Source organism: Cavia porcellus, unplaced genomic scaffold (assembly GCF_034190915.1).
Source record: "Cavia porcellus strain 051 isolate PalLab524CR breed Dunkin Hartley unplaced genomic scaffold, mCavPor4.1 scaffold_28, whole genome shotgun sequence".
NCBI classification, from domain to species: Eukaryota; Metazoa; Chordata; class Mammalia; order Rodentia; family Caviidae; genus Cavia; species Cavia porcellus.
The window spans coordinates 44,850,407-44,865,645 of NW_026947511.1; the positions used below are offsets into that span (position 1 = coordinate 44,850,407).

The 15,239-nt window shown below is 56.7% G+C and overlaps 1 protein-coding gene across 1 annotated transcript in view; it reads right to left on the reverse strand.

Moving 5' to 3' along the window:
- Positions 1-1,974: 1,974 nt before the first annotated feature.
- Positions 1,975-15,239, reverse strand: part of Kcnk5 (potassium two pore domain channel subfamily K member 5) — a 36,209-nt gene continuing 22,944 nt past the window's right edge. The window contains exons 2-5 of the mRNA XM_063238977.1: positions 7,479-7,590; positions 6,334-6,500; positions 5,957-6,125; positions 1,975-4,216 (exon numbers count right to left, since the gene is read on the reverse strand). Of these exons, the coding sequence (XP_063095047.1) occupies positions 3,348-4,216; positions 5,957-6,125; positions 6,334-6,500; positions 7,479-7,590 (1,317 nt within the window). The 3' untranslated portion in view covers positions 1,975-3,347. The remainder of the gene's footprint in view (positions 4,217-5,956; positions 6,126-6,333; positions 6,501-7,478; positions 7,591-15,239) is intronic.

Here is a 15,239-nt window from a genome sequence, read left to right on the forward strand (position 1 = left end):
TTGGCCTCTGTCCCAGAAGAGGGACTCAATTGCAGAGGGAGGGGACGGGGCTCAGGTTCACTTACCCTGCGTTTAGTAAACTCTGGGGAGCAGAGCCCTCATCACGTGGGCCGTGAACAAGCCACCCCCTGCCACCTCCAGTGACTCTCCCATGGGGAAGGTGCACAGGGACAGAGGTGGTCCCCAAGAGAGGCGACCCAGGAAACTGACACATAGGCGACCTCAGCACAGTCTGAGGCCGGGCCCAGGACAGAGGAAGGGCCAGGGCAGAGGGACCAGCACAGGCAGTGTGGCAGAGTCCAGGGAGAGGATAAAGGGTGAAAGAGGAGGATGGAGAGAGCGGACCCCAAGAAGAGCAAGGGGACACCCCGAGGAGCTTCAGGCAGGAGAGAGGGGAGTAAACCACGCAGGCTGCTGCTGTGGCCAGGAGGGAGTCTGTGCTAGAGCCAGGGAGACCCGCTGAGAGAACCCAGGCATCCACTCACAGATACCTGTCAAGCCCCCGTTGGGAGACCCAGGGGATCAGGGAGGCATTCACAGAACCACATCCGGGCCGGGGCGGGGGTGAATTTGGAAACAGGGAAACTTATTTCAAGAACGAAGCAGGCAGATGAGTAGAGCTGAGATGAAAGCCCGAGGATCCCCTGAAGAAGCCACCCTGGAGCCTGGTCTTCTCTTAGGAACTGGCTTCGCCACAGCTGCTGTCCAGCCTCCGATTCTGCCCACCGTCTCTTCAAGGAAGTTCCAGACAGAGTTTGGCTGCGGGAGCCCACAGCTCCAGCTGGGCTCAGTCTGGCTTCAGGCTGTGCTTCCATCACCCAGAGCGCCAGGCCGCAGGGCCGGGCCTCCTGCTGCAGCCGCTGAGAAAGCCCTGCCCTCAGCTGCCAGGTGGGGAAACTGTTGTTTCAAGAAAGGAGCAGGTGGAGGGCGAGTCGGGAGAGCTCCGCGCAGTAAAAGGCATACAGGTGTGTGGGGTGCTACCTTCAGGGCCGGTGGGGCTATGATAAAATCAGAGACGGGGCGCGGGTTTTGTGCCGGGGTGGAAGGGTGATATCAAGTCTACCGGAGCCTTGGCATGGAAGCTTTGTTCCAAAGTCACAATGCTCACGAGTCCCTGATATCAAAGGGCACACAGCACTTCCGTGGAACTGGCACACATCCTCCCAGACAATTAAACCACCTCCGGATTACTCAACACCTCATCGGCAGGTGTCACTGTATATTCTGGGGAACAATGACCACTGACCCTCCTGTCTTGGGCCTAAGTCTGCAGGACACATCAACCTCAGGACACACCTCCCTCACTGTTTTCAAACTCAGCTGGTGGAATTCATGCATCTGCTGAATCCCAGGCCTCATGCAAAACTTGGCTCACTCTTGAACTCACGAACTCTTGGTTTCCTTATCAGATGGACATGGAGGCTCCGCTGAGCTGGGTCAGGCTCCCACCATCTTCCCAGTTCCCAGAATGCCCTCCTCTTGGCCTGTGCGTCCAGCACAGACGCTAGGCTCAGAAGGTCTGGTCTTTCCCAGAGCCCTCTGGCCCGCTTGCCCGTCTGCAAAGCCTCTTCCAGACAGCAGACCTGCCCTGCCCCAAACCACGGGCTGCCTTTCCCGGCCCGTCATGGTGGCTGAGGGAGCCAGGGTCGGAATCCAGGTCATGTTTTTACAGAGATGTTGCACAGCAGTCTCCCTGTGTCCATCTGACAGATGTGCTCCAGGGTCAGAGGTGTCCCCTATGTCTTACTGGCTGTGAAGTCTTTGGAAAGTGGTAAAGGGCAGAGTTTGTCCCACCCCCTGGGCTCCTCTGCACCCTAACCTGAGAGGCCACCCCATCTTCTCCATGTCAGCCTGTCCCGAGGCCTTTCGCCCTCCGTGGGTCTTCCTCCCCATGGCCTCTCCATCCCCAGGGGCCATAAACCAGCCTGTTCCGTCCCCCACCACCTTCCCCGGAACACACAGCAGACACCAAGCTGGCCTGTCCACATTTTATTGTAAAAATGGTAAAATAAATTACATTTGCCGCCACTGCCAGTGTGTACACAGCGTACGATTCCAGGACAGCTGGCAGTTGGCTGGGCTCAGGAACCGCTCAGAGCCACGCAGGCCACCCTTCCCGCCCTGTAGCAACCGCTCAGAAAATGAGGGTGTGTGGACCCTGCTAGGGTCCCAGGTTACTTCCCATAGCAGAGGTGGCAGTAGGGACAGAGGGTACTGGCTTGAGGTGGCAGCCTGGGCTCTGACCTAGCATCCAGCTGCATGCCAGGTGCCCCTCTCCACCTCTAACCTCAGTGTCCCCTCCCTCCCTAACCATGCATAGGGGTCACAGCTCTTGACATCATGGCCTTGGCTCAGCAAAAAGGCCCAGGTGAGTTGTGGGGGACAGCAGGATATACATCCGATACCCCAATTCTCTAAACCCTGCTCTTTACTGGCTCTGAAACCAACAACAGATTCAGGTATAAAAACAGTAGTTCATTAAGAAAAAAATATATATATAGCAAAAACATTCAGGGCGACGTGAGCTGGTCTAGGTGAGCATCACTGAAAACCCAAGAACTGAGGCAGCAGGGAGTTCTAGCCACCCACCGCCTCTCACCCAAAACAGTTTCACATTATCTTTTCTCCCCAGCCTGACACTTCCCTTCCTGACACTCACGCACACTTGCATGCACAAGCACACCATACAGGAGCCGGAGAAAGGAGCTCCATTCACATTTTTTGGCCATAGCCCATCTGGGAGCCAAGGGCAATTTGGCCCCTCCCCCTCAGTCTGGCACGGGAGGAAGTGGGGGTACTGGTGGACAGCGAGGTCCTTGATTAGGCCCAGGAACAAGGGCAGACCAGCAGGGCAGGCAGGGGGCTGGGTCTCACCCCTGTTGGGGTAGTAACATCCCAGCTGTCCCTGTCCCTAAACACTGTCGGGTTGGACAAGGCAGAAGCCGGGTGTCGTGGGCTCCTCCAACCCTCTCCAAAATGCCAAGCTCAGTGCCTGCCCCACAGAGCTGCTCGTTAACACTGGTGGACCAGCGGAGGCCCAGGCCTCCACGGACCATGTGACAGTCACCCACATGCAGGGGGAAGAGCCACACAGGCACAGGCCCTCCTGGGGTCAGTCCTGCTGCCCATGATCCTCCAACCACCAAAGACAATGGCCCCAGCCAGGACAGCAGCCTCCCTGCCACCAGGCGCCGCTTGGCTGGAGGGCAAAGACCCTGTCCTGGGCCCACACCACATCCATCGGAGTATCTGGCTGGAGGGGACAGAAGGAGAACAAGGCCCTCGGCCCCCCACTCCCATCCCAGGGCTGCCCCCTATCTCGGGCGGGGTGGGGAGCCGGCCCTGCCTCATGTGCCCCTGGGGCTGCTGGCCTTATTATACTCGTTCATCAGCTGCTCGTAGGGCACAGACAGCTCCGACTCGGTGCTGGTGAAGGTGGACTCGTCTGAAGATGAGGGGATCTCGCCCACGTTCAGGGGTGCCTGGGCTGCAGCTCCCTCCGGGGGCGGCTCCTCCCCAGCCAGATTATCCTCCAGCGAGGACTTGGAGGTCTCCTCGTCCAATACGCCGGCCTCCTCGCTCACGAAGGTGATGTCAGCGGTCTGCAGGATGAGCGGCTGGTAGTCCAGGGCCTCCCAGGGCTCGCCTTCCTCACTGATGCGGTCCAGCTGGTTGCTGAAGGTCTCAGAGGTTGGGGAGCCAGCCTCGGGGTCTCCAACCTCCTCGCCGGGTGGCCTGGACACATGGCCTTTGTTCCTGAGTGTCTGGGACACCTCCTCTAGGCTGGGCACCCGGTTCTTGGAGTAGACCACCAGGGGCACCAGGGATGCAGGGACCCCTGGCAACCCATTGCCTTGAGATCCCAGCCGGGGACCTGGTCCTGCGACCCTCTCCCCACCCCCGCTGGTCTTCATTGCCTTCTTCCCGATCTGCTTGATGAGGTCATTGTAAGTTTCCTCCTTCTTGGACAGAAAGCTAAAGATGTTGACATCCTTAGAGGCTGCACTTCCGGTCACCTGCAGGGCCTTCCGGGAGTGTGGGGAGCTCTCGAAGGATTCCTTCCGCCGCCGCCGCCTCTTCTTGATGGCTTTGTGAACTTCCACAAACATGCTCACCTTCCAGTTGACAAAGAGAGACAGCCAGGCCAGCCCCAGGTAGATCCAGAGCTCCACAAAGTAGCGGTACAGGGCGTGGTAGTTGGCGCTCGGGTTTACACCTGAGAGAGCAGAGAGGCCCAGGAGTCAGCAGTGGCCAGAGTACAGCTTAGCCCTGGACCATCCCCAGCTCACTGTCTTCCCAAAGAACCATGGCCAGTCACTCATGCCCATCTGGACCTCGGTTTCCTCAATTATAAAAGTGAGGAAAGTTGCCAAGCATAGTGGCACACGCCTGTAATCCCAGTACTCAGGAGGCTGAGACAGGAGGATTGTCACAGTCTGAAACCAGCCAGGGCTATATACAATCAGTTCAAAAAAGACAGTTAAAGAGGCTTCTGGGGGATGGGAAACTAACAAAACCTTGGGCTGAGAAACAGCCCATGCAAAAGTGTGATGGCCCACACCTGTAATCCCAGCACCCTGGGAGGCTGATGTAAGAAAATCCCAAGTTTTAGCCCAGCCTGGGCCACCTAGTGAGACCCTGGGTCAAAATCAAAAGTAAAAAACCAAAACAAAACAGGTGAGGGGGCTGGGGATATAGTTCAGGGCAAAGGCTATAGGTTCTAATCCCCACTAGAGCGAGGGGGATGGGGGTGATGGGAGGAGGGGGAGGGGGCAGCCCATGAGGATGGGCATTTCAGTCACTCTTCTGCCCAGCTGGGGTGTGTAAGAAGGCAGCTCAGCAGGGGAGGACAAGAGCTGTCATTCTGGGGGTGCACTGAATGAGACCAGTGCATGGGTTGTGATGACCAGGAAGCCTGAGCGGGGCAGGACACATTCAGAGCTGTGTTCAGGCCTCTCCAAGGCTGCAGTCTTGTTTTCAGCTTTCTGGGACGGCTCTGCCCATGCTACTACCCTCCACTCTTGAGACCTGCTTCAGGGCCTCAGGAACCCCCAGCCTCCCACTCTGGCGGTTTTTCTGCAGCCCAGGGTGGTCTGAGATTCCATTTGTGACTCTGCCCTTACAGCCATGTTGATCTGCCCCTCCAGAGGGCTCGGGCCTGGGGCTCTGTCTGAGGGGTGCCATCAACCTTGCTCAAGACTTGTGAGCGTTGCACAGTGTGGTGGGCACAGCGCCCAGGTCCTACTCTTTGCCCTTGGATTTTACAGATGAGAAAATGGAAGCAGAAGCCCAGTGTCCTGCTGGAGCTGGGGAAAGAGCACTGTTGGGCTCCCCCAGCACAAAGGCTTCTCTGGCCACTGTGGGCCGAAGCGCCCTGGACAAAGGCAGGACTGTGCCTTGAATTCCTCTCCCAGAGGGCTCAGCGCTGATTCGCCAGGCCTGGTGGTGTGTTCAGGCCACTCCTGTTCCTCCCACCCCTCGGCAGCCCCAGCAGCCCCTCCCAGCAGGCTGCACACAATGGGGGCGACCTCCTCTGCCCCTGGGGTCAGGAGCTGGGGCAAGGCCCAGGCCACAGCAGAGCAGAGGTGGGCGTTGGCCCTCTCAGTGCAGGGTCTGCCCTTGGGGTGGGGAAGATGAAGATGAGCTGGCAGGCCCTGGGCCTAAATGTGGGGCTCAGAGTGAGGACTAAGTGCAGGAGGAGGAAGAGGAGCGGCAGAGCTGAGGGGGCAGGGCAGCCGGAGAAGAAGGCCACCCTTGTCTTCAGAGGTGCGTGTGGAGGTCAAAGCTTCTGCTTCAGAAAAATGAGGCCTCTAAGGCAGCTCCCATCTCAGCTCAGTTCCCTTCTCGAAGGCCTCTGGGTAAAAGGCCAGCGTTTCAGGCAGGTGGCCTCACACCTAGGCCCAGAGACAAGAGGTGAGGAGGCAGAGCCAAGGAAAGGCGGCGGGCGGGGACTCACCGGCCACAAAGTCGCCGAAGCCAATGGTGGAGATGGTGATGAAGGAGTAGTAGAGGCCCTCAATGTAGTTCCACTCCTCGGTCACCATGAACACGAAGGGCGGGATCACCAGGTGGACCAGGACGCCCCACAGGATGAAGATGGCCGTGCACGTGATCTGCGCCTTCCGCTGAGGGTGCAGGAGACAGAGTCAGACAGCGGCCGAGCCTGGAAACCCAGCAGGGACGCCCAGAAGGCCGAGAGGCAGCTAGAATGGTCCAGAAGGCAGGGAAGGAGGCTCCCAGCCTGACCCCGTAAGGCAGGGGTGTCCTAACACCCCTGTGCAGCCCTTGACCTGTCCCCTCCCTGCTGCCCGGCACCTAGAACTATGGACATACCAGGCTCATGCCTCTCCTGGTGAGGAACTGGCCTAGCCTCTTGGCTCGTCCCCCGAAGAACTTGCCCAGGGCACTGATCCACGTCAGGCAGAGTGGCACTCCAAAGAGACCATAGAAGACGCAGAAGAGGCGGCCGGCCGGGGTCTTGGGAGCAACATTGCCATAACCTGAGGAAGAAGAGGGCTGAGGACATAGACACACACACACCACACACACACCACACACACACACACACACACACACACACACACACACACACACACACACACAGGGTCCATCCCTGCCCCCTAACACCCCTCCCTAGTACCCAGCCTGAGGGAATCCTACCCTCTAAGATCAAGAGACGCTGATCTAATATTAAAAATTAACACTTACATAATGGTAGCTCCCCCTCCATCGCCACCATCATTTATACCACAGTTATGATGGTACATACAAGGCTGTGTCTCCTCCATCCCACCAGAGCTCCCTGGAGGCAGGGGACTGTGCCTTCACCATCAGCAGTGCCAACTACGGTACCGCGGTGCCAACCAGGCCAGCAGACACCCTCGGGGGAGCCTCCAAAGACAGCCATTCTCAACCCAACTTCCTTCCTACAAGGTCCCTCAACAAGTAGAGTCTGTTCTCCCTTCACATCCGGGCCTTCTGACTTGCTTGACCACAGAAAGCGGCAGAAGTCGTGTGGGGTAGGCTAAGGTCTGACCAGCCGGCTGTGCCTCCCAATTCTTTGAAAATGTTCACTGTCAATCTCCCTTGTAGTCATGCCTCGCCAACAGCCAACACCAGCCGTCAAACATGACAACACCATCTTGGACGCCAGGCACCACGGAAGAGAACAAAAATGTGTGTGTGGGAAGCCTCTGCTTTTGGGGTGGTTATACAACTAGAGAGAATCGGGGTGGGTACAGTCACCGATGGGTCCTGTCTGCGTGACCTGGGCCCTTGGGCTGTGTGGCTCTACTCTCTCTATTCAACATGCCCAGGTCAGCATCCATGGAAACGGACTTGCAGCAAGGCCATCACCACGGACTTACCAGTCAGGATGGACCAACTGCTGCCTTCTATCCCCAAAAGGCTGAGTCACCGGAGTCGGACTCCTGCAGGGTTCCCAGGAGAGAGGCTATGGGAGTAGTGGGCGCCCTTACCGATGGTGGTGATGACCGTGGCTGCAAAAATCATCGCGTTGGGCCAGTTCCAGTTGTTGAAGGTCTGGTTCCCCATGATGGCCACGCCCTGTCCCGCTGCATCAGACACTACCTAAAAAGACAGCAGAGCCAACGAACGTCAGAGGTATTGGACTCCGTTTGATCATCACAGAAACAAGGTGGCGGCTGGTTGGTGTCTGCTGCTGTGCAGACGAGATGTTTTATAGAGGTTCAGGGGTTCAGCAGCTTGTTCAAGGCCACCCAGCTGGGCACGGCTCTGAACCCAAGCAACCTGACTCCTAAGTTAAACTTACCAGCCTGAGCCAGCATCTCGGGCGGGGCTCGTTAAACAGCCAGGCAGGGCCCCACCCACCCTCAGGGTGTGATTCAGAAGCGCTGCTGAGGAGCAGGGGCGACACTTGGGGCATCACTGCACTACTCTGTGGTGCTTCTCAGAGTCAGCTGTGATAGACACACACTGAAGGTCCCCTCCTGTCACTCAGCAGAGGCCAGACCCCCTCTCCAGTACTAGCCCAGAAAGACCTTGAGCCCTCTCAGCCCGCAGTAGGTTCCCTGCTGAGGTCAGCTCAGGACCCTGCTGACCTGTACCCCCCCCCCGGGGGGGGCAGGCGGGGCCACTGGCCTTCCTTGCCCCATGCTGAGACTCCAGCTCACCCTCTTCTTCCTGTTGGATGTCATGTGTCTCCCCCACCCCCCTCCTGGCTCCTTTGTTCCCTCTGCCTTGGGCGGAATATTATCTAGGCCAGGACAGGTCAGAGGAATGAAGTGTAATTTGGAGTGCCTGGAAATTACCCTATCAGTTCCCACAGCACCTGGGGACAGGAGGTGAGAAGTCACCTGGGAAGTCCGCTGGAAAGTCCAAGAAAGCCTGCTTCTTCTCTCTGAGGCGCCAAACCTGTTCCTATTGGAGTAGACCCGCCTCTCCCCATCCTTCAGCAGGACCTGCCCATGGGCTCTATCAGCGGACCAACCCTCCATCCCAGGAGTCCCCTAATCAAAAGGTCAGGGGTTCAAGTCCTATCACCCAGGGAAAGCCCCAGGAGGACCCATCCTGACGAGACCTGGAACTTGGTCAAATTCCCTGTAAAACTGAGCCAAAGAAAGCAGAAGAGAGAGACCTTGTGCAGGATGGAAAGGGGGGGGGGTGCGCCCTAACCTCCCCCAGGCAGGGCTGAGGTTTGGTGGGGAAGCGGGAACGGGTGGATTGTGCAGAGGAATGCGCAGTTCACAGACGCAGCGGAGGCCGTGTAAATGGATCTGCACACTCCGTGAAGAATTTTCCATGATGACATGCTTGTCTGACACACCAGCAAACCGCACTCGACTTTCTGCCCTGAACCTTCCTGGCAGCTCCAGAGCACCTCCAAAGGCTGCGAAGCATCCTTTTATGGGGTACACGGAAAATGGGGTCCTGCCTGCAGAAAGCTCACTGTGTTGCTGGACAAATCACTTAGGCATGAAATAACCAGAGGCCGCTTGAATACCAACAGGCTCCAAAGGAAAACTAAAACACTGAGAAGCAACCAGGGGGGGGGGAGAAAGTGTTTCTGGTTTTATTTTTCTCCAGGGCTTATGTATGCAAGGCCTTATGTATGCAGGGCATTAGGTATGAAGGGCGTTAGGTATGCAAGGCGAGGCTCTGCCTTCAACCCCAAAAGGCTTCGGAAAAACCTACACCGGGGCTGGGGCAGGAGAATGAGGAAGTACTGGGGCCCTGCGTATTGACGTTAAACAGACGGAGGATGAGATGGGAGCAGCCTCCTGCCTCTGTCATCCCAGATAGCGATCTTAGAACAGACAACTTAAAATAAAGCAGATGCGGAGAACACCTTTAGGGGAATCGAATCACTGGCCACAGAGTCACGGCCTCTGGTCACCCCAGTGGTTTGTGGGGAGCAGAGCAGATGGCAGAAGACAATCTGTCCCTAGATTCAGAACAAGGAAAGGGAGGAGGACTCCAGAAACTGGAAAGCAAACCCAAACTCTCAGCAATGGGGAAAGGAGGATGGACTGGAATACTCGGCAGCAGCGATGGGATGGAGAGCTCGTAAAGATTTGCCAAGGACGGGTCACGCTGGCCTCTAAGCGCGTCCCCTTCTGCGTAGCCTTGAGGTCCTGTGGAATGCGGTCCATCTAGATTTCTGCAAGGCGGTCACAGATGGGCTTAAAGATACTCATGTGGATGAGACAGAAATGTAGGGTGGAGCCAGGACTGACTGGGTCCTGCCAAAGGCAGACAAGCATCAGGCCCAATCAGTACTGGTCATTATCAATCCAGATGGTGCTCTCCATGATTATCTATCCCCAAAGCCTGGACTCTCTCACATTTTTATCAGTGACACAGTGAGGATGTTGATAAGCTTCCAGATCCTATGCGTAGAAGATGCAAAAGTCAAGATGACTGTGGGCAGTGCAGTAGCAATGCTGAGTCTCAAAATCATGTGGACAGAGAATACTAACCAGCTGGGTGTGCTAGCCCATGCCTGTAATCCCAGCGGGGAAGCCTAGGCAGGAGCATTGTTGTGAGTGCAAGACTGGCCTGGGCTACACAGAGGACTCAAGGTCAGCCTGAACTACACAGTGAGACCCTATCGCTAAATAAATAAATAGGAAAACACATTTCAAAATTAAGGTGCAAAGTCTTTTATATTCCAAGCCTTGCACTTTGGATCAGCGAAGAGCAGTACATGACCAAAGAGGAAAGTCCTTGGTTTTAGCTGAGCATGAATCAACAAACCCGAGGTAGCTGCCAAGGGAAAAGTAAACATAATCTCAGGCTGCGTGAACGCGTATCTCCTGGACAGGAGGGCTGAGCCCATTGTTCTGCAAGGTCAGGGAACCTGTGAGACACTCTGTTCCACTCTGGGTGTTGGACTTCACACGACATATGAACTGACGGGCCAAGGGCCAAGAGGAGACAGGTGGCCTGGTGGATAACGTCTACCTCCCCATGTGCTGGCCTCCACAGACTTCTGATGATGCAAAGTACCGAGACCACGGGCACAGGCCTTCCTCAGGGTACTGCAGGACAGGATCAGTCACAGGGGGAGCATGGCATGCACCAGACTCTGGGGACACAGCTCTGAGTGGATGGAATCTCTGTCCCCTGCCCAGATGGATAATTGGGGATGAACAATACTGGCATGATACGAGCACAGACCCAGGGGTGCACCCACGATGCCAGCACAGTTCCCCTGAGACATGCTGGCTTCCCAGATATAACTGAAGAGTTGGGAATCATTTAGCAAAGTACCAACCAGACATCCAAACACAACAGCTGTCAAACACAGGGTTCCTAAAGAGATCAGAGCACAGGCGGTGGAAAGGCTGGGCTTTCTGTGACCTTCACACTGCCTGTGCATTCTGGGAGTGACAGAGCCAAGCCTCCGGCCTTGCCCCGAGTTATCACAAAACCGTGCCTTTCCCCATGACTCCTATTATATCTCTTCGGCCTCCTCCACGCCAGGCATAGGAGCACACCAAAGGGCCCTGGAAGGTCACAGCACTAAAGGCAACGGCAGCAGTGACACCCGTGGCCACAGGGCGCAAAGGTACCATGGCAGACCAGAGTTCCGGATCCATGGTCCAGTGCGCTCAGGTTGGAGCGTGCATGGCTTCTCCCCCAGTGCCTCAGCTGCCCGTGGGTGCCAAGTAACCAGGCTGGGACTGGAACCTGGCTCCACCCCAGTGCTGGGGACAGAGAATGAGGCTAGTGATTCTGTATGTCACTCAGCTTTCCCATGGCTGTTGCATGGTATGGCACAATAGAAACCAGGTGCGGGTGTAGAGGGCTGGATGTGGACCTGGGGTGCCGGCTCCCTGCTCCCACATGCAGTGGCAGGTGGACTGCGATCCCACAGGATAAGGACAGCCTCAACCAGCCTCCCAGAACAGGACAGCTGCCCCAGGCCAGAGGCCATCCCCAGGCCAGGCAGAGGGCGTGGGGGAGACAGCAAACATCCCACTAGACTAGGCGCCCTGTCCTCGGGTTAGGGAAACAGCCTCACCGGAGGGGGCGGCCCCTGCTCGCTTGCGGGACTCTTTAACTTGGCTCCCGAATTCACACAAAACAATATTTTCCCTCTCCGTCCCTGCCTGGAGAGCGATGGGAGAAGGGAGTCTGCTTGCACTCTGGCTGGGCCGGGCTCTTGTTTGGGGAGAGAATAGAGTTCCTGCTGTCACCTTCATCATAAAGCGCTGTGATTTACCGAGAGCTCACTGCTTGCCAAGTGGTGTGCTCAGCAGTTTATGTGCCTCTAGCTCATTTAATGAGGACAGAATCCTGCTGGGAAGATACTATCATTTTTTCCACTTTGCAAATGAGGATTTGAGGCTTTAAGAGGTTAAGAAAGTAGCTCGAGGTCGCAGTGCTAAAAAGCAATGAAGCTGGGACTAGAACCCAAGGCCATCTGAGTCCCAACCACTGTGATCCTCCTACCTGTCCCCACAGGGGCTGCGGGAAGGAGGCATGCGCACACTTCCACCCCCTCCCACCAGCTGAAAAAACAGTGCCCTAAACCAGTCCAGCCACTCGAAGCCAGCCCTGCAAGCTAGCCACGTCCCTGTGCCCAGGAGGAGCAGGAGACTCGCCGCACAGCCTGGGTTCCCGAGGAACCCTGGCCCTGGTGAGAATCTTCAGCTTCCCTCGAAGTCTCTCCTTCCTGGAGGAGGCGCATCCAGACAGCTGGGTACACCCAGGGCCTTCTGCCTCCAGGAACAGGCAGATCAGGGCCTTCCCCGTCATGCGTTACAGCAGGGAAAGCTGAGGTCAGAATGTGAGCCCAATTCAGGTCACAGCTCTGTGGCACCCAGAGACTCCAGAGCTACTACTCCAGGCCCTGGCTGCAGCAATTTTCTCTCCATTTCTTCCAGATCACAGAAAACTTTCCACCACCTGCCCAATTCCAGCCTCCTAGGGACGGACCCAGGGGTGGCGGCAGTTCATGAACTGAGCCCCCGTACCTGTCGATGGCTGCTTGTGTCCCTCTGCCAGGAAGGTGAGGCAGGGCTGACTAATCCTCCTGTGCCCAGGAAACTCTGCAGGACACAAGAAACCTCTTTACCCATCATCTCAGCCACCCTTCCAGCCAGCCTGCCCTCGGCGCAGCCGAGCCCACTGTTGGTGGTGGAGTCAGATGAAACCTTGACCAATGGATTCGGTGTAGACAGGAAAGCAGGTGGCTTGGCACCAGCAATGCTGGGTCTAGAACACACCATCCAGGCACCTGCAGGGGGAACATTGGCAGGAACGCAGGGACTCCCTGAGAGGTGAGCTCCATGACACAGGGATGGATCTGCTTTCCTTCCTGTGCTGTGCTCCCAGAGCCTGCCACATGGCCTGGCACACAGGAGCCACTCAACAAGTATTTGCTAAGCGAGTGCAGTGCCTAGGTGAGTTTGAACGAAGCAGGGTATATGCTCTGCTCCCAGCTCACTCATGTCTCCTGGAGCTGCATACACCCAACATCTTGCAGAGTCATCCTGCAGTTGGGTTTGAACTAAATTCTTCAGCAAGATGGAAAGCTTGTGTTATCACACAAGCAGGCAGGAGGAGGAGGTGCAGGATTCCCAGGAGCCAGCAGCCTCCAGCCATGGACCTGCATCCCCAGGCCAAGAGAAGGTGGGCTGGGCTGGGAGTCACTGACTTGATGGTGCTATCAAAGTCTCAGCTGCCTCAGCTGAGAACATCTGTTCCCCTCCTCTCAGCTCCTCTAGCCTTAAGAAAGTAGCTCAAGAGGCATGCTGTCCGGGATGGAAGATGAACGGGATGAGGCCAGTGGAGGGCGGACAGACAGAGCCCCAAGGAAAGAGGTACAAGACAGCAGAGCAGCGGTGAGGCTGGGCGATGCCCTCAGGCTGACCAGGATTGTCCTTCCGGCAGGAAGGGAGGCCGTCCCCTCCGGAAACTGTCCACCACGGGCATGGGATATAGGAGGGCGGAAACAGAATATAAGAGTCAGTGTGGACGAAATGTTTACAAGCAGCTGGGGCTTTCTTCACTCAATCCCCACCAGTCCCGCCGGGGAACACAGTCCTGCTCACTGAAAGGCCACTGTGGGACTCACAGGGCTGTCCCAGGCACAGACCTGTGCTTCACCCCCAGTGTGGGGAGGACTTGGGCTCAAACTCGGGTCGCACAATTGCTAACATAACTTGCCTCTCCACCTCAGTTTCCTCTATGTACACCCACCCCCCAAATTCCAGCTACTCTGAACACACAAAAGCCCCCAGGACACAGTAGGTGCTGGAGAGGTGTGACATCTATTAGTATGCAGGTTCTGGGAACCCAGAACCTGCAAGTGACTGACCCAAGAGCAAAGACAGTTCACTCCCAAAGGCTGGACCATGGGGACAGGTGCGCCCCGGAAGCGGCCCAGAGAGGCTGGGGTTTGTAGCCTCCTTCTGCAAGACTGGAGTGTGGGTGAGGTCAGGAGACGCCTTCCCGGCCTTCCTCACACCTGTACCTGCCACCTCCTTCCTTCCCATCCCATCAACCAGCTTTCCTGGGCCACCTGGGGAAGGAGCAGCAGCCCTGTGGCCCCACAGGTGTTGCCTGGCACCTGCCAGTCAGGAGTCAAGGGCAGGGGAAAATGGACACACCCCAAGGATTCCGGCCCCGCCGATCCCAAGGACGGCGGCCACTGCACCTGACCTCTGTGCCCCACAGGCTCCAGCCACTCTGACTCTCTTTAAACCCAACCAAGCAAACTCCTGCCAATTTGCACTCCCCAGCTGAGGCCAAGGCCAGGAACAGAAGGAGGCGACGACTTCTCTCAACTAGGGTCCCAGCTGTCCCGACTTTCCCAGGGTAACCAAATAAATGCCCACCTGCCACTGGCCTCGGAGCTGGGCTCACCTGTACCACTGGTGTCTAACAAGAGTGTGGAGGGGAGGACAGGGTGGAGTCCACAGGAGCCGAGGAGTTCTTGGCAAGGCAGAAGACTAGAAAACCTATCTCACTGTGGATACTGAATAGGCTAAACCTGCAGACTGGGCACGCTCAGTACCACAGCATTTAGGTATTTTAAAGCTGGGACTATTAGAGGGCTCGGATCCTATGTAGTGGAACTCTCCCGCCTCAATGTGACAGTCCCGCTGGGGACAATTTTTTTTTTTTTGAAAGTGTGCACTTGCTGACTCTCTTAATCCCCAGGACAAGGGAGGATGGACACCTCCCTCGCATTTTCCACCTCGGATTTAGCCTGCTACTACACTTCCTTAAGGGGCTGCAAGGGAGGGTGTCTGGCTTGTTCTCTTATGAGGAGGCCGAGGTCTGGATAGCGCAGAGTCACGTGGGAATGAGAGGTGCTGGGTTTGGGCTTCCCATCTTCCTAAGTCAGGAGGGTGCCAGGGCAGGGAGAAGGAATTCTTGGTATTTTCCTCACTGCCCTCGGGCCTCGCCCAGGTGACTGGGGTGTGGCTGGCAGGGCAGCTGTAGTTCACACTCATTGGCAAGGTACTGGTGCCACCCAATCCCTGCACCAGCTATGGTCTGGCTCGGCTGCCCTCTGCCTCTCCCAGATGGACCACAGCAGGCAAGGCCACGGCAGGTCTTCCTGAAGACCAGAACTACTTCCGGGTCAGCTCATTTGCCTTTTCAGCCCTACTCCAATACCCACATGGAGTATTTAGCAGGACTGTAGCAGCAGAGGGACAGATCAGTCACTGGAAGCTTGGTATGCCAGATAGGAAAAGGGGGCCTGAATGAAGACCGGAGTTCAGCTCAGCTCCACTGTGCCT